The 21,545-nt window shown below is 50.9% G+C and overlaps 2 protein-coding genes across 7 annotated transcripts; one reads left to right on the top strand and one right to left on the bottom strand.

The window, feature by feature from the left end:
• The first annotated feature begins 7,658 nt into the window (after window positions 1-7,658).
• On the top strand, window positions 7,659-20,832 carry FAM110A (family with sequence similarity 110 member A). Of its 6 annotated transcripts, none has more exons than XM_063633805.1 (3): window positions 15,810-15,880; window positions 16,598-16,725; window positions 19,264-20,832. In XM_063633805.1, the coding sequence occupies exon 3, from the start codon at window positions 19,361-19,363 to the stop codon at window positions 20,246-20,248; it is 888 nt and encodes a 295-aa protein (XP_063489875.1). In that variant the 5' UTR covers window positions 15,810-15,880; window positions 16,598-16,725; window positions 19,264-19,360; the 3' UTR covers window positions 20,249-20,832. The 6 variants fall into 6 exon arrangements, with proteins under 6 accessions (XP_055121949.1, XP_055121953.1, XP_063489875.1 ...); XM_063633804.1 differs by having other exon boundaries at window positions 15,824-15,880; window positions 16,630-16,725; XM_055265974.2 differs by lacking the exons at window positions 15,810-15,880; window positions 16,598-16,725 and adding an exon at window positions 7,659-8,156.
• LOC129474563 (putative ribosomal protein eS10-like) lies at window positions 10,159-15,382 on the bottom strand. Its single transcript, XM_063633836.1, has one exon. The coding sequence runs from the start codon at window positions 14,541-14,543 to the stop codon at window positions 14,013-14,015; it is 531 nt and encodes a 176-aa protein (XP_063489906.1). The 5' UTR covers window positions 14,544-15,382; the 3' UTR covers window positions 10,159-14,012.
• Window positions 20,833-21,545: the final 713 nt, after the last annotated feature.

Consider the following 21,545-nt stretch of genomic DNA (forward strand, 5'->3'; position numbering starts at 1 on the left):
AGTTTCCACTCTAGTACTTGTCAGAGACTTTAATGTGGAGATAGGCATGGCAAATCTCTCACTGCAGGACAAGTGGGCTAGAGAAGTGTGGATGCTGCCTTCTGGGCACTCACAGTTGGTGGAGGAGACAGCCAACATGCAAGCATGGGCCACACCATGTGTCTGGAGGTTGGAACACTGTGCAGAGAGACCACAGGAACCATGAAGGAAGTGGGGAGGGATCTCCCAGAGGAGATGACATTTGAACAAAGATGCAAAGGAAGTGTGGAAGGAGGTAAGGGAGAGCTGTATGACTGTCTGGGGGAAGAGAAACCCAAGCAGAGGGAACAGCAAGCGCAAAGGCCCTGAGGCCCAAGGTAGTTTGGTGCATTTGACAAGCAGACCAGGGCCCTTGGCTGGTGGGCTGAGTGGGAGGGTGATAATGGATGAGGTTGACCAGGGTCAGCTCCCAAAGGCCATGGAATTCAGAGCATACTGGAGAGCCCTTAGCGGGTTTGGACAGACAGTGACACCTTGGAACACACAGCCTCATGAGCTCATACTGATCAAACAAACCCCCCAAAATAGCAGCAGAAACAACAGCCACAGGGTGCCGAGGGTCATCCAGGGTGCCTCTCACAAGCCTGGAAAGTAGGCATGTGATATGGTTTGGCTGTGTCCCCACCCAAATCTCATCTTGATTTGTAACTGCTTTAATTCCCTTGTGTTGTGGGAGGAACCCGGTAGGGTGTGATTGAACTATGGGGGCAGGTCTTTCCTGCGCTGTTCTTGTGATGGTGAAAATGAGTCTCACGAGATCTGATGGTTATAAAAATTGGAGTTTCCCTGCACAGGCTCTCTTTTTTGCCTGCCGCCATCCACATAAGATGTGACTTACTCCTCCTTGCCTTCGGTCATGATTGTGAGGCTCCACAGCCTTGTGGAAGTCCATTCAACTTCTTTCATTTGCAAATTGCCCGGTCTCAGGTATGTTTTTATCAGCAGCGTGAAAACGAACTAATGCAGCACGGTTAACTCCCATTTTACAGGTGAGGAAGCTGAAGCTTAGAAAGATAAAAGAATTTGCTTGTGACCCCAAACGTTCCCCCTGGCTGATGTATTGTTCCTACCTGCTCTGTTTCCTTGTTTATGAAGCTTGCAGGCTCCATGGTCCTCAACCCTGGCTACTACACACTGGAATATCCTGGAGTGGCAGAGTGCGTCTCCCCAGGATGGCCACACCAATACATCTCACATCCCACATGCTTGGCCAATAGCATATGACAGATGTGACAGTAGGTTACTTCTAAAGCTAGGCCATAATAGCCATCACAACCCCCACCGTGATCTCTGGGATTGCTAGTTCTGAGGGAAGCCAGCTGCCATGTCCTGAGGTTACTCAAGAAGTCCTGTGGAGTAGGCCATTTGGGGAGGGACTGAGGCCCCCAGGCGACATCTGTACCAACTTGCCAGTCATGTTAGTGTTAACTACCCTTGTCCAGCCTTCAGATGACACCTCATGAGAGGCCCTGAAAGAGTCTTATTGTCTCATTCACCATTCCTGTTGCCCTGTAGCCAGCTAGTTAGCTTGTGGTGGTTTTCTTTTCTTTTCTTTTCCTTTTTTTTTTTTTGCCATTAATAGCAATGCCAGGCTGGGCTCAGTGGCTCATGCCTGTAGTCCCAGCACTTTGGGAGGCCGAGGTGGGTGGATCACCTGAGGTCAGGAGTTTGAGACCAGCCTGGCTAACATGGTGAAACCCCATCTCTACTAAAAATACAAAAATTAGCCAGGTGTGGTGGTGTGCGCCTGTAATCCTAGCTACTTAGGAGGCTGAGGCATGGGAATCACTTGAACCCCGGAGGTTGAGGCTGCAGTGAGCCATGTTTGTGCCACTGCACTCCAGCCTGGGCGACAGAGTGAGACTATCTTAAAAAAAAAAAAAAAGTAGCAATGCCATAGTAAATATTCTTCTAATTAAGTCCTTCTGAATCAGCTTAATTATTTGCTTAGGGTCAATTTCTAAATTCACAGTTGCTGGATCAGAGTACAAGTCCATTGATACAGCATTTAATTTTTTCAAAGAATTGTGACTGGGCCGGGCATGGTGGCTCACGCCTGTAATCCTAGCACGTTGGGAGGCCGAGGCAGGCGGATCACCTGAGGTTGGGAGTTGGAGACCAGCCTGACCAACATGGAGAAACCCTGTCTCTACTAAAAATACCAAATTAGCCAGGCATGATAGTGCATGCGTGTAATCCCAGCTAACTGGGAGGCTGAGGCAGGAGAATTGCTTGAACCCGGGAGGCGGAGGTTGTGGTGAGCTGAGAGGGTGCCATTGCACTGCAGCCTGGGCAACAAGAGTGAAACTCCGTCTCAAAAAGAAAAAAAAAGAATTGTGACTATAGCTGGCCATGGTGGCTCATGCCTGTAATCCCAGCACTTTGGGAGGCGAGATGGTCAGATTGCTTGAGTCAAGGAGTTTCAGACCAGCCTGGGAAACATGGCAAAACACTTTCTCTACAGAAAAAGTAGCTGGGCATGGGGGCAGACACCTGTAGTCCCAGCTACAGGGGAGGCTGAGGTGGGAGCATCACCTGAGCCTGGGAAGTCGAGGTTGTAGCGAGCTGTGTTTGCACCACCGCACTCCAGCCTGGGCAACAGAGGCCTTGTCTCAAAAAAATTAAAAAAATAAATAAATGTAACTATATTCTCCTTCAGTAGCAACATCTCAATTTACCTTCTCATGCAGTGTTTGGAAGGACATATTTTGGGATGCGTTTTCTTTTACTTCACTACCTTATTTTGTTCTCTCATAGAATGCCTTTAAAATGTTACTTTAAAAAAATAGCTAATACCTTTAGAAGGTACAAAATCCAAAAGGCATAAAAATATTTTCTTTTTTTTTTTTTGAGACGGAGTTTCGCTCTTGTCGCCCAGGCTGGAGTGCAATGGTGCAATCTTGGCTCGCTGAAACCTCCGCCTCCTGGGTTTAGGTGATTCTCCTGCCTCAGCCTCCCAAGTAGCTGGGATTGCAGGCACCCACCACCACACCCTGCTAATTTTTGTATTATTAGTAGAGATGGGGTTTCACCATGTTGGCCAGGCTGGTTTTGACCTCCTGACTTCAGGTGATCCACCCGCCTTGGCCTCCCAAAGCGCTGGGTTTATAGGTGTGAGCCACCGTGCCCGGCCAAAAATATTTCATAAAAGTCTTTCCTCCACCCCTCTCCCCTCAGTCAGCACAAGTAGCCATCACTGGGACCAGTTTCTGGTGGATGAATCCAGAAAAGTTCAGGTGCAAGTAAACACGTAGAGAGAGAACACCGTTTAAATTAAATGAAACTAAAGAAAACAGAGCCACAGGTGCACAGGAGACAGACAGCTGACATCTGGGGCTGATTTCATCTTGGTTTCGAGCTGAGTGGCAAAAACACTGCTAAGGTCAATGTTCTGAAGGAGGCAAAACCCACACATGGAACCAGCCATAGGCCTGTCAACAGGGCGAGATGTTATCATCACTCACGTGCCGTGCTGGGTCAGGATAAGGCCATACGGACCGCCCAGTTCTCTCTGATCTGGGTGTAGTTAATGACAGTTTATCCACCTTTTTCTTCTCTCTCACCACTACTCCCCATGGTGAGGGAGGGGAAGGACTGGGTGGTCTTATGCCCACAATTCTAGAATCTGAATGTGCCCAGATGATCTCTCTTTACATGGCCTAATCTGGGATCCTGACAAAGTTCCTTCTGCCCTCTGCCTCACTTTCTCAATCTAGGAATGGGCCTCTCAGTTTTTGTTTTGTCTCATTTTAAGCTCTGGGGCGTGCATGGCAGAGGCAAACTTGAAGATGCAAGGGTCAGTGAACAGGGCCTTTATCCAGGCATCTCAAATATCTCCCAACCCCTGATTAAAGTTACATATCTCAGAGAAGAATTTGGTCAACACCATTGTTGTCATTCCCAGTTAATAACAGAGAAGTTGAGGTCTGGGAAGCACCCTAGCGATGTGTTCACATGGCCATGTGCTTTTGTAAAATTTACCAACATAAGGCATCTTAACCTCATTCTGTTAAAACCACTATCTCCTTTCATTCCAACTTCCCTTTGCATCAGATGATGTTGGGGTTGGTGTGAGCAGTTTGGGCATCTTGCTAAAAGGACCTGAACATTTACTTTGGGTTTAGTGGGATATATTTATATTGTTTCCAGTCACTTTTGTGAAAAATTATTATTAACTGACCTGGTATTGAAATGGCTTCCAGTAATATCCATACCGAGCATACTGAGCCGACTCAACTTGTTGTGACATAAAGATTCAGGATCAGAGGTTATATCTCGAGACATATGAATGGTCCTACAACACTCAATTCCACAAGAATGTGAAGGAGAGGTTTGAATGTATACATGGAGCCAGCAGCTAGTTTATGGAAAGTATTACAGATGTGTTTGCGAGACAGGTAGTTAATAAAAAGAATGTTATTTTTCTGGGTTTTGTAATGTTTGTGCAATTTGTCTGTTTTTTTTTTTTTTTTTTTTTTTTTTTTTGAGACAGGGTCTTGCTCTGTCGCCTAGGCTGGAATGCGGTGGTGAAATCACGGCTTACTGCAGCCTCAACCTCCTGGTCTCAAGCAATCTTCCCTCTCAGCCTCCTGAGTAGCTGGGACTATAGGCACGCGCCACCATGCCTGACTAATTTCTTTTTTCCTTTTTTTTTTTTTTTTGAGACGGAGTCTCACTGTCGTCCAGCTTGGAGTGTAGTGGCGCAATCTTGACTCATTGCAACCTCTGCCTCCCAGATTCAAGTGATTCTCCTGCCTGAGCCTCCCAAGTAGCTGGGATTACAGGTGCCCACTACCACGTCCAGCTAATTTTTTATATTTTTAGTAGAGATGAGATTCTGCCATGTTGTCTAGATCGGTCTCAAACTCCTGAGCTCAGGTGATCCACCAGCCTCGGCCTCCCAAAGTGCTAGGATTACAGGTATGAGCCGCCGTGCCTGGCCACCTAATTTCTTTTTAAAATTTTTTGTAGAGCTGGGGGTCTCGCTTTGTTGCCCAGGCTGGTCTGAAGCCCCTGGGCTCAGGAAATCCTTCCACCTCAACCTCCCAAAGTGGTGGGATTACAGGCATGAGCCACCTTATTGTGGTTTCTTGTCTCTTTCTAACCAAATCTTCACTTTATTACTTAATTTCATATGTAATTTTTTCTTAAACTGGTCTCCCTAGGGCTGGACGCGGTGGCTCACACCTGTAATCCCAGCACTTTGGGAGGCCAAGGTGGGTGGATCACCTGAGGTCAGGAGTTCGAGACCAGCCTGACCAATATACTGAAACCCTTTTTCTACTAAAAATACAAAAAATTAGCGGGTATGGTGGCGGGCACCTGTAATCCCAGCTACTCAGGAGGCTAAGACAGGAGAATCACTTGAACTGGGGAGGCAGAGGTTGCAGGGAGCTGAGATCGTGCCATTGCATTCCAGCCTGGGCGATAAGAGTGAAACTCTGTCTCAAAAAAAAAAAAAAAAGAAGAAGTCTCCCTAGGCTGAAGCCACCTGCTCAATTTTCTCTTGTGTCTTACAGGATCATAGGATCCCCCTTGTCTTTCCTCACTGTTACTCCCAAACAGTTCTCACATGTTTACAAGGGAATGTAACAGAGTGGATCAGAGAATTCACTCTGGATCCAGACCGACCTTAGTTTTCTCATCTATATAATGGGAATAATAGCAGGATCTCTCACCTTAGATAGTCATGAAGTCCAATGAGATGATGTGTATAAAGCCCTAACACAATGTAGCAGAGGGCACAGGGCCAGATTTGATATTTAGCTGGTCCTCACAGATACAGCAGACTCCCTATTTATGACAGTGGTTGGCTCTGATTTGGTTAGTGTCCATGCCAGAGTGTACAATCATTATTAGCTATTGATATATTATTAGCTCCCTCCCCTGCACACCCAGGGGTTTACACAGTAAGTTCTCAATTATTGGCAATCCAAACAAAGAATAAAAGACACCAGCTGGAATAAAACAGAGAAGCTCGTTCCAAATTGAGCAATTCAGACTGACTGCTATAAAATTTCCTTACCTTTAAGTCCCTTAGAGTTAATTTGTTCTAATCCCCCTAAAAATATACTTTTTTGACCTGTTCAAGTATTGGAAATTTGGAAAATTCACAAAAACACAAAGAAGAAATTAACTGCTGTGATTATAGGTGATTATACACATATACATATATATTTAATACATATTTATGCTGTACATAGTGTTTTGAAGCATACTGTACTTCAAAAAAATTTGGGAGGAGTGCATTGGCTCATGCCTATAATCCTAGCAACTCAGGAGGCCAAAGCAGGAGGATCACTTGAGGCCAGGAATTCTAGACTGGCCTGGGGCAACATAGCAAGACCCGTAGCTTGACATGGTGATGTGGGCCTGTAGTCCTAGTTACTCTGGAGGCTGAGGTGTGAGGATTGCTTCAATCTAGGATACAGTGAGGTGTGATTGTGCCACTGCACTCCACCCTGGGCAACAGAGCTAGACCCTTTCTCTAAAAAACATAAATAAACCAATATTTAATACTTAGCATTTCCCCCATCTTTAAATGTCTTTTAGCTACTTCACTCTTATTTTTATTTTTTTGAGGTGATCTGTTGCCCGGGTTGGGGTGCAGTGGCATGATCTCAGCTCACTGCATCCCCCACATCCCGGTTCGATCTATTCTCCTGCCTCAGCCTCCCGAGTAGCTGGGATTACAGGCATGTGGCACCATGCCTGGCTAATTTTTGTATTTTTAGTAGAGACGAGGTTTCAACAAGTTGGCCAGGCTGGTCTTGAACTCCTGACTTCAGGTGATCTGATCGCCTCAGCCTCCCAAAGTGCTGGGATTACAGGCGTGAGCCACTGCTCCTGGTGGCTACTTCACTTTTAATGGCTGCATAATATTCCTCATCAGAAAGTGGGAATAATTAGGCTAGGTGGCGTGGCTCATGCCTGTAATCCTAGTACTTTGGGAGGCTGAGTTGGTAGAATTGCTAGAGCTCAGGAGTTTAAGACCAGTCTGGGCAACATGGCAAAACCCCGTCTCTACAAAATATACAGAAAATACTGGGTGTGGTGGTGCACACCTGTAGTCCCAGCTACTTGGGAGGCTGAGGTGGGAAGACTGCTTGACCCCAGGAGATTGAGGCTGCTGTGAGCTGAGATCCTGCCACTGCACTCCAGCCTGAGAGACAGAGTGAGACTCCATCTCAAAAAAAAAAAAGAAAGAAAAAGAAAAGAAATAAAGAAAGTGTTAATAATTAAAAGTACTTTTAGAGGGTTACGTCTTGACAAGAGTTGTTCTGTAAAGCTAGCTGGCATGTAAAAAGCTCAATTAAGTTAGCTCTTCCACAGGATGGAATTATATAACCAATCCCTTTCAAGAGGCATTGAAGTTGTTTCCATTATTTCGCTATGATGAATAAGACTGAGCAATGTTAATCTTTGCTCATATCTTTGGTCATTTCCTTTGTAAATTTCGGGACTGCTGGGTATGCACATTTTAAAATTAACTCATTCATCATCATGCAGTTAGGAGAACAGAGAAAGGAAGGGGCTTGCACCGGGTCAGATAGGGAGTTAGCATCAAAGTCAGGACTAGGAACCAGCCAGGGTCCTCTAACTGGAGCTCTTCCAGCTGGGGTCCTAGAGGAAGTCCCAGCTGGAAGCGGGAGGGAGGAGGAGGAAGGGAAAGAACCAGGCGCCGGGGCTGAAGCGGAGGCAGGAAGAAGGTGGGGCCGGCTGGGAGGAGGGGGCGGAGCTGCTGAGCAGCGTCGCTCTTTCGGGCGGCAGAAGCTAAGCGGTCGCCTGGCAACCCCGGCGGCGCGCCGTTCGAACGGAAGCGAGGAACCAATCAGGAAGTCCGGGGCGAACCATTCTGGTGTGAAGGGGGGCGGCGTGCTCACTTCCCTTTCCACGGCGCCCCAGGGACTTTCCCTGCGGTGGGGGCCTTCGACAGTCAGGGCCACCCGCTCAGTTCGACTGCGAAGGGCAGCTCCAAAGGGGACCCCAAGGTGCCCACGCGAGGCTGGGGCCTCCTGGGCGTCGTTGGGAGCGGCCACTACCGGCCCGGGTCCGAGCTGTCAGCCTCTCCAAAGACTGCGCGAGAGGAGCCGGGACACGCCTAGCGCGGGCTCCAGGTGAGGGCGCGGGTGGTTCGGGGTGCGACCCCGGGTCTGGGGGGCTCCGTTCCCCGAGCGTCTGCTGTCTGTTTTCTCCCCGCGTCGTACCTGCGTGTCATTTCACAGATGAAGACTCTGAGGCTCAGAGAGGCAAGTGTCCCGGCCGGGCGAGCTCTGGCAGAGAATCCAGTTCAAGTCTTTCTGCTCCACCTCGCAGCCCCTAGTCTAGTCACATCTAGACTTGCCTTGAGAGGCCCAGACGGGCAACTGGTGGTCATTTTCCCAGCGTTTTATCGGCAGGGACACGGCCTATAGACCCCTGGCTGGATCACATATCCCCGCGCCCCACACTGTCCTCGGGATACCCCTTTTGGGCGTCTGTCTTTCCTTCTCCGCAGTCCAGGGTTGGACTCGGCTCATTTGGCGCCCTTCTGTCTACGGGGCTCTGAACAGACGACCACTCTTTGGGGATCGGACGGGACTGACATTTCTGGGCTGGATGCTGGGGCAGCAGATTCTCCAGCCCCCAGAGTCGCTGCTGGCCTCTTGGGAATCATCCCCAGTTTGGGGAAGGGAATAGAGCCAGTCCCTAAACCAAAGCCACTAGTCACCAGAGACTTTGGAATTAGGAGTGGGGCCGGAATCCCCCCAGGTGGAGCATCTGACCTAGGCCAGACCCTGCTCTGTCTCCTGGGGACACCCCCTGCCCCCCAGGTTGCTATTGTCAGTCTCCTTTTGTAGGTGGGGAAACTGAGGTTCTCAGAAGTTAAGCCCCTTTTTGAAGTCACAGTCAGACAATGCAGTGGTTAGCTCCTAGTCCCTCTGGCTTCAATCTTAGACTCCTTGACACACAGAATCATGCATTTTGAGAGTCTTGAATCTCTTCATAAGGGAGTTACATGTCCTCTCTCCTCTGGAGCCTCCCCCTGGCTTTGAGGGACAGGATCTCCGAGGACTCAGAAAGAAAACAAGCCTTTCCTTTATTCTTTCAACAAATATTATTTATTGACTTCATAAACCCTGTTCTGGTTCTTGCATGTTTTGTTTTTCTTAATAGCATTTACTCCACCTTATGTCCTATATATTTTACTTATTAGCAAATTTATCATCTTCCACTGTGATGCAAGGCAGGGGCTGAGGTAATTGAGGTCCTCACCACCAGTGCAAAATTTAGGGATGCCCAAAACCTCAGTAATCAAGATAACTGAAACTAACGTTCATGGACCATTTGTGTGTTCTACAGGCAGGAGGTTAACTCACACAGCCTTCATGAAGTGCAGTCCTCCCATCTCTCTCTCTCTCTCCCTCTCTCTCTCTGTATATATATATGTACATACATGTGTATATATATGTATATTTATAAATCATGAAACCACTGCCCTGTCCTTGACTTGCTCTGTGACATTGAGTAAGTTTCTTCAGTCTCTGGGCTGAGCTAAGAAGTCATGATGGTGCACTCAGGCCTGGGCAGAGGGCAGTCTAGGATAGGAAGTGGGCTTGGCTGTGGATCTGCCTCCCCCTCACCTTTCTAATCCTGCTTGCCAGGCCCTTCCCCAAGACCTTGCTTGTGTTAATCTTTCATTCCGCCCGCACTGCAAAATTCTTCGTCCCCATTTTGCAACCTCAAGTGCAGATCTAGGCCTAGAAGATCAACTTGGTATCAGTGGGCCTAGATGTCCACATCCACACCCATTCCACAGCCTACTCCCTTCTCCCTTCCTAATGTTAGTGCAAGGCCACCCTGAGCAAGGCTGACTCCTGGGCAGGCCAGGGCACCAGCGTCTGGGAGGCCTCCAGAAATAGCTCAGGGCCTAGTGTGGCTCTGGAGGCGGCCTAGCTGGGTGTCCCTGACCTGGACAGCTGGGCTGAAATTGAGCTGGGGCTGCCCTGCTGGCTGGCCCCTTGCCACTGCCTGGAGCCTTCCTGATCTCCTCTGGGGCAGGCAAGGGCCTCCCCAAATCTAGGCCAGGCTTCTGCTGAAGGGAAAGAAAGAAGCAGGTGGGAGGAAGGGGGCGGGTTGGGTGTAGAATGTCATGAAAATTATAACCGTTGGAAACCACACCTCCCACCCCCTCACCAAAGAATAAAAATCACTAACACCTCTTGAGCATTTACTGTGTTCTAAGTACTTTACAAGTATGAACTCATTTAATTCCCTCAACTCTGTGATATAAGGTAATTACTGCTGTTCTTATTTCCATCTTGCAGAGGGGAAACTGAGCACAAGAGAGGTTTAATAATTTGCATAAGATAACCTAGAGGTGGAATTTGAACCCAGAGAGTCTGGCTCTAAATTTTACATTTTTGGGGGTGGGGTGGGGTGGGGCAGTGAATGAATTAAAATGTATATAAGATAAAATTTACCATTATAACCACTTTTAAGTATACAGTTCAGTGGCATTAAGTACATTCACGCTGTTGTGTAACCATCACCACCATCCATCTTCAGAATGTTTCCATCTTCCCAAACTGAAACTCCATACCCAATAAACAGTTCCCCATTGCCTCTCCCCCCAGTGCCTGGCAATCACCATTCTACTTTCTGTTTGAGTGAATTTGACTACTTTGGGTACCTCTAGGTATTATAAATGGAATCATACAGTATTTGTCTTGTTGTGTCTGGCTTATTTCACTTAGCATAATGCCTTTAAGTTTCACTCATGTTGTTGTATGTGTTAGAATTTCCTTTTTAAGGTGGAATAATATTCTAATATTCTATGTATATGCCACATTCTGTTTATCCATTCATTCCTTGATGGACGCTTGGATTGCTTTTGGCTGTTGTGACTAATGCTGCTTTGAGCATGGATGTACAAATATGTTTGAGTTCCTGTTTTTAATTGTTTTGGGTATACACCCAGAAGTGGAATTGCTGGGTGATCCTATGGTAATTCTGTTTAATTTTTTGAGGAACTACTTTACTGCGTTTCACAGTGACTGCACTGTTTTATGTGTCCATGAGCAGTGCACAAAGTGCTAATTTCTCAACATCTTCACCAATACTTGTTATTTTCTGTTTGTATTTATTCTTGATAATGGCCATCTTCAGTGGTGTGATGTGGTATCTCTTTGTGGTTTTAATTTACATTTCCCTAATGACTAATGGTGTTGAGCATCTTTTCCTGTGCCTATTGGCCATTTGTATATTTTTGGAGAAAGGTCTATTCAAGTGACTCTGTATTCTTTTTTTTTTTTTTTTTTTGAGACAGAATTTTACTCTGTCGCCCAGGCTGGAGTGCAGTGGCGCCATCTCGGCTCACTGCAACCTCTGTGTCCTGGGTTCAAGTGATTCTCCTGCTTCAGCCTCCTAAGTAGCTGGGATTACAGGCCCCCGCCACCATGCTGGGCTAATTTTTTTTTTTTTTTTTTTTTTTTTTGAGACGGAGTCTCGCTCTGTCACCCAGGCTGGAGTGCAGTGGCGCGATCTCGGCTCACGGCAAGCTCCGCCTCCCGGGTTCATGCCATTCTCCTGCCTCAGCCTCTCCGAGTAGCTGGGACTACAGGCGCCCGCCATCACGCCCGGCTAATTTTTTGTATTTTTAGTAGAGACGGGGTTTCACCGTGGTCTCGATCTCCTGACCTCGTGATCCGCCCGCCTCGGCCTCCCAAAGTGCTGGGATTACAAGCGTGAGCCACCGCGCCCGGCGCTGGGCTAATTTTTGTATTTTTAGTAGAGACAGGGTTTCACCATCTTGGCCATTCTGGTCTTGAACTCCTGACTTTGTGATCCACCTGCCTCGGTCTCCCAAACTGCTGGGATTACAGGCGTGAGCCACCGCACCCGGCCATGACTCTGCATTCTTAATCATTACCTGTGCTTCTCTTAGATTTGTAACCTCTGAGAATAGTGGATCAGCACTCTGGGCTGATGAAGGCCTCCTTCAGGAGCTGGGCACTGGATGATCTATTTGGTTGAATAGTTATCATAGCCCATACTTTGGTGGCATTTGTCATGCATGGACCTCATGCAGAGAGGGAGGCACTGTTGTGAGTCCTGTTTTGCAGTTAGGGAAACTGAGATACGGAGAAGTTGAGTATTTTATCCAAGGTCTCATAGCTAATCATCGGTGGAGCTGGGATTTGAATGGGTTCTGGAGTCCATGCTATACCTTACAGATATGGCCAGGGGAATGAAGTGGCAAAGACCACTGCAGGCAGCAGAACCAGTGTGTGCAGAGGTTTGTATATAGTGGCTTTGGAGAAAGAACAGGACTTGGGTAGAAGTGGTCAGAGCCCAGCTTGAATGGGGGTGACTTGAAATTGGAGGAAGAGTAGGACAGGTCTGGAAAGGTCAGGAGCAGGGGGTCAGGGTTTGGGGAGCAGGCTTGGTGCTTAGGGACCCTGGGCTTTTTTTTTCTTCTCACAGTATATTTATTAATTACAAAGGGAAAATAATTTTCCCTTTGTACAGTGGAGAAATTTGGCAGATACTGCCTTAACCAAGGAATTGGCTGATCACTAAGATTAAGACAAACTGTTGTTATGAGTGGGTGTGGTAATGTACCTATAGTCCCAGCCACTCAGGAGGCTGAGGTGGCAGGATTGCTTGAGCCCATCTATCTGAGGCTGCAGTGAGCTATGGAGTGCACTCCAACCTGGGCAACACAATGAGACCTCATCTCTAAAAAAAGAAAAAAGAAGCCTCCTGATACCATGTACTAAGAAGGACACAACATCACTTTTGTGTTATTCTTGACAGATATGTTTAACTTTCTCTCCTTTCTTTCTTCTCTCTTACTGATATAAGAAAAAGCTTTATACATTTAATACATACCTCTTGATGAGTGGCCTTGGCCTTTGAGGTGGCCTAGGTCCAGAACAGCCAGTTGTTCAGTGGTATTTCCTCCTGTGTTTGGTCCCTGAAGGAAGAAAACTGGAAGGGTGTGATGGAGCTCATGGTCCAGTGGGAGAGATAGGAAACGAGTTATATTTCCTATCCTAGATAAAAAGCATCTAAAATGACAGGATGTAATGAGTGCTCAGAAGGGAATAAAATGGGTGAAATTGCTGAGGGGGTCTCTTGGAGGAGATGACATTTGAAGTGAGATCTGAAGGGGGTGAGGGAAGAGGTTCCAGACAGAGAACAGCTGGTGCAAAAGCCCTGAGGCAGGAAAGACCTTGTGTTCAGGAACAGCAGGGAGGGCTTTGTGGCCAGAGCAGGAAAGAGGATGGAGATAAGATGGGAGATTTGGATAAGGACTGAGTCCTGGAAGGCCTGAGGGCCAAGTGGGGGGCTTGGATTTTTTTTTTTTTTTTTTTTTTTGAGACAGAGTCTCTCTCTGTTGCCCAGGCTGGAGTGCAGTGGCTCAATCTCGGCTCACTGCAGGGAGCTTGGATTTTATTGTAAGGGAGCCACAGGAGGGTTTAAACACAGCAGTAATGAGACTTTATTTCTGCTGGGAAAGCATTGCCATTATTGCCCCCATTTTACAGCAGAGGAAACCGAGACTCAGAACCATAACAAGGGAGTGCTTCCTAAGGTGGTTTCTCCCTCTGGGGTCCAGCCGACGAGGCAGTAGATTCTTCGGGAGTTCCTTGGGGGGCACATCTGGTGAGTGGCCAAAGCCCAACACTGAAAACACTGTCTCTTCCACCTCCCCTCCCCAGACGTGAGCCTGGGTTCCAATCCTGGCTCTACCATTAATCAGCTGTGTAATTTTGGGCAAGTGGCCTTACCTCTTGGAGCCTCAGTTTTCTCATCTGAAAATGGGCATAATAATAGTAGCCCTCACAGGGTAGGTGTGAGGATTAAATTAGTTAACATTTTGTAAAGAGCTTAGAACAGTGTCTGGTACAAAGAAAGTGCTCAGATGAGATTTGTTCTTTTCTTTTTTGGCTGGAAGTTTATTCAATGTGAAATAATCCTCTCCAATTTTACTGAGGTGGCTGACCACGTCCACGACCACATCCGCTGCTAAACTGGAATTCGGTTGCTGACCCAGCCCCAGCCTCGGCTTTCTTGTCGGCACCAGGGGGCACAGAACACTGTCTGTAGGTATCTCTGTCGGCTTCCCCTCTTGTGAGTCTTGCAGGTTGCTTACCCTCCAGACCTTGAGGCCGAGGCCTGCCACTCTCTGGTCGGCTGTGGTGTAGGGTGGCAGGAACAATCTCGGGGGGCAGATGTAGGGTGGCAGGAACAATCTCTGGGGGCAGATGAAGGTAATCACGGAGATACTGGATACCCTCATTGGTAAGGTACCAGTAGAAATGTCTCCAGGCAAACTGTTCCTTCACGTAGCCTCGGGACTTGAGAGACTGCATGGCCTTCGTGATATGAAGGTTGGGCACATTCTTGTCTGCCAGCTCCGGGTGCTTAGGCATGTGGACATCCTTCTTGGCCACCATGACTCCCTCCTTAAAAAGGAGTTCATAAATGGCAATCCGGTTCTTCTTAGGCATCAGCATCTTGGCAGCTGTAGGGTCCAGGGCTGGGGCTGGAAATGAAGGACTGTTCTTTTCTTTGCTATTATGAAAATCATTATTGTTGCTTTGCTGTTACTACTATTAGTGCCTGAAGGAGCCTTCCCTCCCCATCCCCCATTTCTGCCTCAGTGGAGGGCTGGGCAGGGCTCAGCAGGCCATTTGGAGGATGATGGACTTGTTGCCCCATCCCCTGGAAAGTCAGGGACTGGAGGAGGCTGCAGTGCTGAGGGGGAAGGAAAGCTGATGTGAATCACTGCTGGCCTCCTCATGCCCTATACCCTAGTCCTGGCCCAGCTCCCACAGGCACAGACATGGAACAGGAGCCTCTTCAGCCTGAGCAGGGCAGAGGGCCGAGGCTGAGGCTTGGGGGACAGCTCCTTCTCTGGGCCTCAGGATTGCCGTGAAAAAATGGCCTATCAAATGTTCCTACCTGCAGTGAGTTATAGGACTTGGGCTGGAAGAGGTGACAGTCACCTCCCTCCAGGAATTCCTTCCTGCAGGGCTGCAGTCTCATGGGATTAAATGAGGGGGCTCTGGGGATTTAAATGAGTATGGTGCCTGGCACCCAAAAATTCTAGTTATTGTTGTTACTATGACGGCTGTTGTTACCGATGTTAACAGTTTTCACAAGGTGGCTAAGGCATCCTCAGGCTCAGCCTGTTCCAGAGGGATGGACTCTACACGTGACAGAATGGAGCACCAGGAGGGTCCCGCAGCCTGGTCAGGGACACACAACTAGAAAGTGGTGGTGTTAAGGCTTGGTCTGGAGGGAAAGTGTGCAGGCTGGACTCCCCAGAGTGATTTTGGGCTAGTAACAGCCTCTCCCAGCCTCAGTTTACCATTAGTCAAATGGGGTAACAATAGAACTCACCAGATAGTGATTGTTGGGAAGATTAAAATGGGTTACCCGATACCAAGAAAAATACTTTCCCGTGCCTGGCACAGTGAACATTACCTGGCGGTCGTTCTGAGTGTCAGGGAGGGGGGCTTAGTTTGTCCATCTCTAAGATGGGTGCGCTTGCCTGCCAGAGCCACGGAGACTCCGCGCGCCAGGTGTGCGGTGGGCGGGTCTCGGCTCCCGGAAGAAATTCCCTGGGTGGTCCTGGAGTGGGTCGGACCCAGTTCCTGAGCCAGGCCAGCTGCCAGCGGCTGGGGCTCGGGTTCCGGCCCCTGCCTGGCTTTCCTTACCCTTTTCGGGTAATACCTGGACCAGCGGGTTCACTTGCCCGCGGCCGCCGGAAGTTGCGCAAACTCAGGTTGCCGGAGCCCCAGGTGGGCCGGGCCGGAGGAGCGCAGGCCAGCGGCGCGGGCGCAGCCAGGTAAGTGCGCAGCGGGGCGGGGGGCGGGGGGCGCCCAGCCGGGGTAGGCGGCGGCCCGAGCACCCCTCCACCCCAGGACGGCGGGAACGGGGCGGGGATCTACCTTTCGGCTTCAAGAGGACCGCGAGGATCGTGCCGCCCTCTCTCTCATTTGAGAGCCAGGCCAACTCGGACTCAGAGGGGCAGCGAGTGGCGAGGGTCACACAGCGCCCTGCTAGCCGTCCCCCCATCCCCCGCCACCGGGAGTCCTCAAGCTCTTCCGGAATTGAGGGAGAGCAAAAGTCAGACTGGGGATCTGAGTTTCCCCCAACCCTGCCCCGCGGCCTCTGGAGGCTGACGCTGGGGAGCTGGTGGGGAGGGGCCCAGGTGGGGATGCGTGCCCCCGGGATGCAAACCAGAAGGGCCGGCGGTTGGGGGCATTCATGGGAGGCATTTGAATCCGTGGGTGGGGCATTGGGCGGTGAGAGGAGGCCTCAGAGGGGACATTGAGTCCCGCCTGGGGACTTGGGACCCTGGCTTCACCTGGCAGGAGCCGCTGCACCTCCGTTTGCCCATCCGTGACATGGGGCTGTTGAGGTCAGCTCACTGATCAGCCTCTGTCTCGGGCCTGCTTTGTCCGCGGTGTGGGCTGGGAAAGACCCTCGTGGGGCTTGCTTAGAGACCCCTGCGTGGGGGTGGTCTGTGGACTTGGTTAGTCAAAATCTTCTTAATGACCAGGAGCCTGGTTCGTGGCTCCGCCTTTTTGCCAGATGCTGAGGAAAGCCCTCGACCTGTTTGATCTCTCCATCCTTATCGTGACCTGGAGGCTCAGGAAGGTCTATTTTTAACCTCATTTCACGGATAAGGTAACCGAGTCTGTAAAGAGGCGAAGCTGCTTGCGCAAGGCGCACAGCGGGCGGGTGGGCGAGCCGTAGGCCGGCGGGCCCGCGGCGCCAATCCTGGGGTTGGCTCTCGCATCTGTCCCGGCCCTGCCAGAGGGGACCCCAGGGCCAGCAGATCGGGCCAGAGGGGCTGGGGACCCGATCGGGGTCGTGCACGGGGCTTCTGCCCGGGCTCCGCCCGTCTGACCTCCTTCTCCCTCTTTATCCGGATGGTGCCCGCAAGGGAACTGCCACTGCGGACGGGTTGGACTGGTTTGGGAGGTGGCGGCCTGGGGGTGGGGCAGAGTTTGGCTGCCTCTACTATGCTCCTTTCCTGTCAGGTCCTTCCCACCTGAGGTCTCCTGGGTTCGGCCCTGGTGGAGCCAGGCTTCCTTTCCCATCCACTCCATCTCTCCTGCCTTGGGAGCAGCACCCAAGGATCTATTCCCAACTCATGGCTGCTGCAGAGGTCTCCAGCTGGTGGTTGGGGGCCAGATGGAGGAGGAGGGGACAGATATGTTTGCAGACATATTTTGTTTGCTGTATATGCAATGTTTTAATCATTATTATTGAATATGCTGACAGTTAAGAATCTAGAGTTTTTATGTACTCCTGGATTTCCAGCTTCCTGGAACAATACACCTACCACCTTGGACCCATATGCCTGCAGCAGGCAGGGTGCCTAGATGTCTCTAGTTCATCCCTGATCACCCAGTTAACGTCTGGCTCTCATAAATATTTCAGTTCAATAAATTTTTATTGAATATTCTGCCTTAGTATGTGTCTAGGGCAATATCTTGAAACTGGGGTATAGTGAACAAAATAGCCAACCCCCCCCCCACACACACACACCCCTGCCCTCATGGAGCTGATATTTTAGGGGGATGGGGACAACAAAGAGAGTACTTGTGCAAGGGGATAAGGAGAAAAGGAATAGTGCCGGGAGGGGGTCAGGAGCGCCAGGGAGAAACAGGATGTGGTATTGAAATCAGTGCCTTATTTATCTATTCTGGGACCTGGAAAAGTCACTTCTCTGACTCTCAGTTTCTCCATCTGCACAACGACCCACAGGCTTGTGGGAGGTTATAGGGAGGATGGCACCCAGCAGAGATCCCTGCCTTCCCACCCCAATCCAGACTCGCTCCCTTCTGGATTTTTGGATGTCTAGGTAGGGCTGTCCAATGTAGCTTCCTACCATGGATGGAAATGCTCTACTCTGTGCTGCCAAATACAGTGGCAACTGGCCACATGTGGCTATTGAGAACTTGAAATACCACTAGTGTGGCTCAGGAACTGAATTTTATGTTTTTATTTCATTTAAATTTAAAGTTAAGGTTGAATAGCCACATGTGGCTGCTGGCTATTGAGCTGGACAGCACAGGTCTAGATGGCTTGAACTGCAAGCCTTCTTGGGAAGCACCCAGATTAAGTACCTGCCCCCTCCATTTTACAGATGAGAATGTTTGGGACTTGGTGTATGGGTTTTCTTCTGTCCCATCTCCAAGGGGCCTTGTGGGGTAACTCTGTGGGCTTGGCCCTTCCTTGGAAACAGGGTCAGGGTTGGCTTGATGTCTGGGGCATCAGGCCCTGACACTTGGGTGACCACGTAGACACTTGTGCATCCAGGTGTATGCCCTCCTCCCAGGTGAGTGCCCATTCCATGGCTGCAGGCAGATCGAGGGTCTGCCGGATGCCTCCATGCAGGGCTGTGTGATTTTGGACATTTCCAGCTTCTCTCAGCACAGCATAGCTCAGGGCTGACGTTTCCACGTGACAGGCATTTGTGGATCACCGTGGGCCATCCAGTTCCATACAGGAAGCTGACTGTTGTCTGGACTCCACTGGGGCAGGGGTGGAGATTTTCTTTGCTCCTTCCCTATAAGCTCTGCCCTTTGCCTGGGGCCTGGCATGTCTAGGCGGGTGGATGGCACAGGGCAGCTTCCTGCCTGGATGGGTGAGGGGTTGAGGTGGTACCAGGCTCCCTGTGGGGAGTCCAGGTGGGGTGTGGGCTGGAGCACTTTTTCTTGGTCATTTAACCCTACACCCCTATGCCAGCATCTTCCTTTTTGGTGGTAAGGGGCAGAGCCACCTACTCGCTGGGTTAACTTGAGCAAGTTGGTTGCCTCTCTGGGCTTCAGTTTCTCCATCCAAAAAATGGGGCTGTTGAGAGGACCTGAGGTTGAGTTGACTGGTGCTTAGCACAGAGCCTGGAGCCTCCCTTGCTCCCTTTAGCGCGTGCCTTGCCCTGTCTTTTCTGCTCAGGTTGCCCAGGTCTTTCTTCTCTAGCACCCTTTTTCCTCTCTTGGCCTCAGCTGGGCCTGGTTCCCCCGGGGCAGGAGGGAGGGGGTGTGGGTGGGGCCTAAGGCCCTGCAGCTGTTGCCTTGTGCCTGCTGATTGGCTCCTTATGGAGGGGCGTGGTCTCTACCTTATAATAGGGAAGGCGTCTTATCCTCTCTCAGCGGTGGCTGAGCCTCTTTGTCTGAGCGCGCTCGGCTTTTCTTTTTTTTCTCTCCTTCACTGCAGCAGTTGCCGGTGTCCAGCTGCCTGCTTTCTGCCCGGATCTCTGGCTCCTCATTTCTCCAGTCTCCTCAGACTAAAGCCCTCGGGATATGCAGCAGCCATGCCTGTGGACACGCTGAGCCCTGGAGCCCCGTCTGCCCCCGCCCTACCTTGCCGCCTGCGGACCAAGGTCCCTGGCTACCTGCTACGGAGGCCGGCAGATGGTGGAGTCCGGAAACCGAGTGCTGTGGAGCGCCTGGAGGCCGACAAGGCCAAGTACGTCAAGAGCCTGCATGTGGCCAACACCCGTCAGGAACCTGTGCAGCCCCTGCTGTCCAAACAGCCACTCTTTAGCCCTGAGACTCGCCGCACAGTGCTCACGTCCAGCCGCCGAGCCCTGCCTGGCCCCTGCCGACGGCCCCAGCTGGACCTGGACATCCTCAGCAGCCTCATCAACTTGTGTGATAGTCCCGTGTCCCCTGCCGAGGCCAGCCGTACTCCTGGACGGGCAGAGGGAGCCGGCCATCCTCCCCCAGCCACCCCTCCACGACCGCCGCCCAGTACCTCTGCGGTCCGCCGAGTGGACGTCCGCCCCCTGCCTGCCTCGCCTGCCCGGCCCTGCCCATCACCGGGCCCTGCCGCCGCCTCCAGCCCAGCCCGGCCGCCGGGTTTGCAACGCTCTAAGTCGGACGTGAGCGAGCGCTTTTCTAGGGCAGCCGCTGACCTTGAGCGCTTTTTTAACTTCTGCGGCCTGGACCCGGAGGAGGCAAGAGGGTTGGGTGTGGCCCACCTGGCACGGGCCAGCTCGGATATCGTGTCCCTGGCAGGGCCCAGTGCTGGGCCGGGCAGCTCTGAAGGGGGCTGCTCCCGCCGCAGCTCGGTTACTATTGAGGAGCGGGCCCGGGAGCGCGTTCCCTATGGCGTGTCGGTGGTGGAGCGCAATGCCCGCGTGATCAAGTGGCTGTATGGGTTAAGGCAGGCACGGGAGAGCCCAGCAGCTGAAGGCTAGGCACCACTGGGCCTGGAATTCGCCACAGGACAGATCTTACAGAGGCAAGTGGTCCCTGGACCTCTCTTGCATCCATTCTCTGGATGGCCATGTCAGAGGCTCCACCCTGGTGTGAACTTGGTATGGAGGCAAAGGCTTAGAGACTGGACCAGCATTCTTGGGCAAGGACTGACTCTCCGAGGGTTTTGCTCTTGACTTTGGACACCTGAGAACCCCCTCCCCCCTCCCCCAATACAAAGTTTTTGACATGAGTGTACTCCTGCTTAGTTCCTCTTGTGGGGCTGCATTTGGGATGCTTTGCCCTCCCCACTGAGAGTGAGGGGCCAAGGAATCTCCTCAATCCTGTCTCCCCAGCGGCTCTGTTTCCTCCTTCCTTCCTTGGCCTCTGTCCTTTGCTGACTTCCTCTTCCTTACCCAGCAGAACTCACCCTGGGGTCAGGGCAGTGGGGAGGGGCCTATCCACTGCTCTTCCTAGTCCTTGGCAGCTGGCCTAGGTGGGCAGACTATAGGAGGGACTGGTTAGGAGTCTGCATTGCTTTGACTTCCCTCTCCTTGGTCAATAAACACAAATGCTTGTTTCTCAAGGGCTGGGCCTTCAGACTCTTCTGTGTTCACAAGAGAAGGGGTGAGAGAAGTCTTGGGGTGGGGCCATCAAAACAGTAATTGTTCACTCCGAGATCTAGTGGTGGGGCATGATGATAGCGGCTGGCCTGGCTGGAGACGTGTCCCCGTGGTGGGTTCTCATAAATCTCTCCTGGAACGCTAGCAGGCCTGCCTCATCGAGGAGGAAACTGAGATCCAGCCATGAGTGAGCTGGAATGGAGCTGGGGGTAGGAATGGGGTCTTTCCCCTGCACCAGGAAGGGAGCCTGCAGGAGAAAGACCGATGGGGTGTATAGACTCTCCCCAACCATGAGTGTTCCATCCAAGCCCTGCCCAGTTCCCAAGGGGGCAGGAAGCTCGGAGAGGGCAAATCCTGAACTTGAGGTCACACAGACCATAGAGTGAGGATGGGAAGTGGGAGTTTTTGGAGGAAGAGAGACTTGGGGTGGACGGCACAAAATGAGTGGCCTTGCCTGGTGATCTTGGACAAGCCAGTCTCCCTCTGGGCCTCAGTGGGAGAGTTAGGCAGCACAGTCCTCCTTGGGTTGGGGCACTGGTGCATTCTGGGCCCTTCATGCTATATTCCAATACCTGGGGAGAGGGGAAGGAAGGGGCTGGCACTGGGCTTCAAGGCCTCAGCTTCTTCCAGTGTCCCTCCAGGTCAGTTACCTACTAGGAGACCCCACCTTGGCTAG

Source organism: Symphalangus syndactylus, chromosome 24 (genome assembly GCF_028878055.3).
Source record: "Symphalangus syndactylus isolate Jambi chromosome 24, NHGRI_mSymSyn1-v2.1_pri, whole genome shotgun sequence".
NCBI classification, from domain to species: domain Eukaryota; kingdom Metazoa; phylum Chordata; class Mammalia; order Primates; family Hylobatidae; genus Symphalangus; species Symphalangus syndactylus.

What these genes read in the sequence shown, in the direction of transcription:
- LOC129474563 (XM_063633836.1), bottom strand. Translation starts at nt 14,543, where the DNA reads ATGCTGATGCCTAAGAAGAACCGGATTGCCATTTATGAACTCCTTTTT.
- FAM110A (XM_055265974.2), top strand. Translation starts at nt 19,361, where the DNA reads ATGCCTGTGGACACGCTGAGCCCTGGAGCCCCGTCTGCCCCCGCCCTA.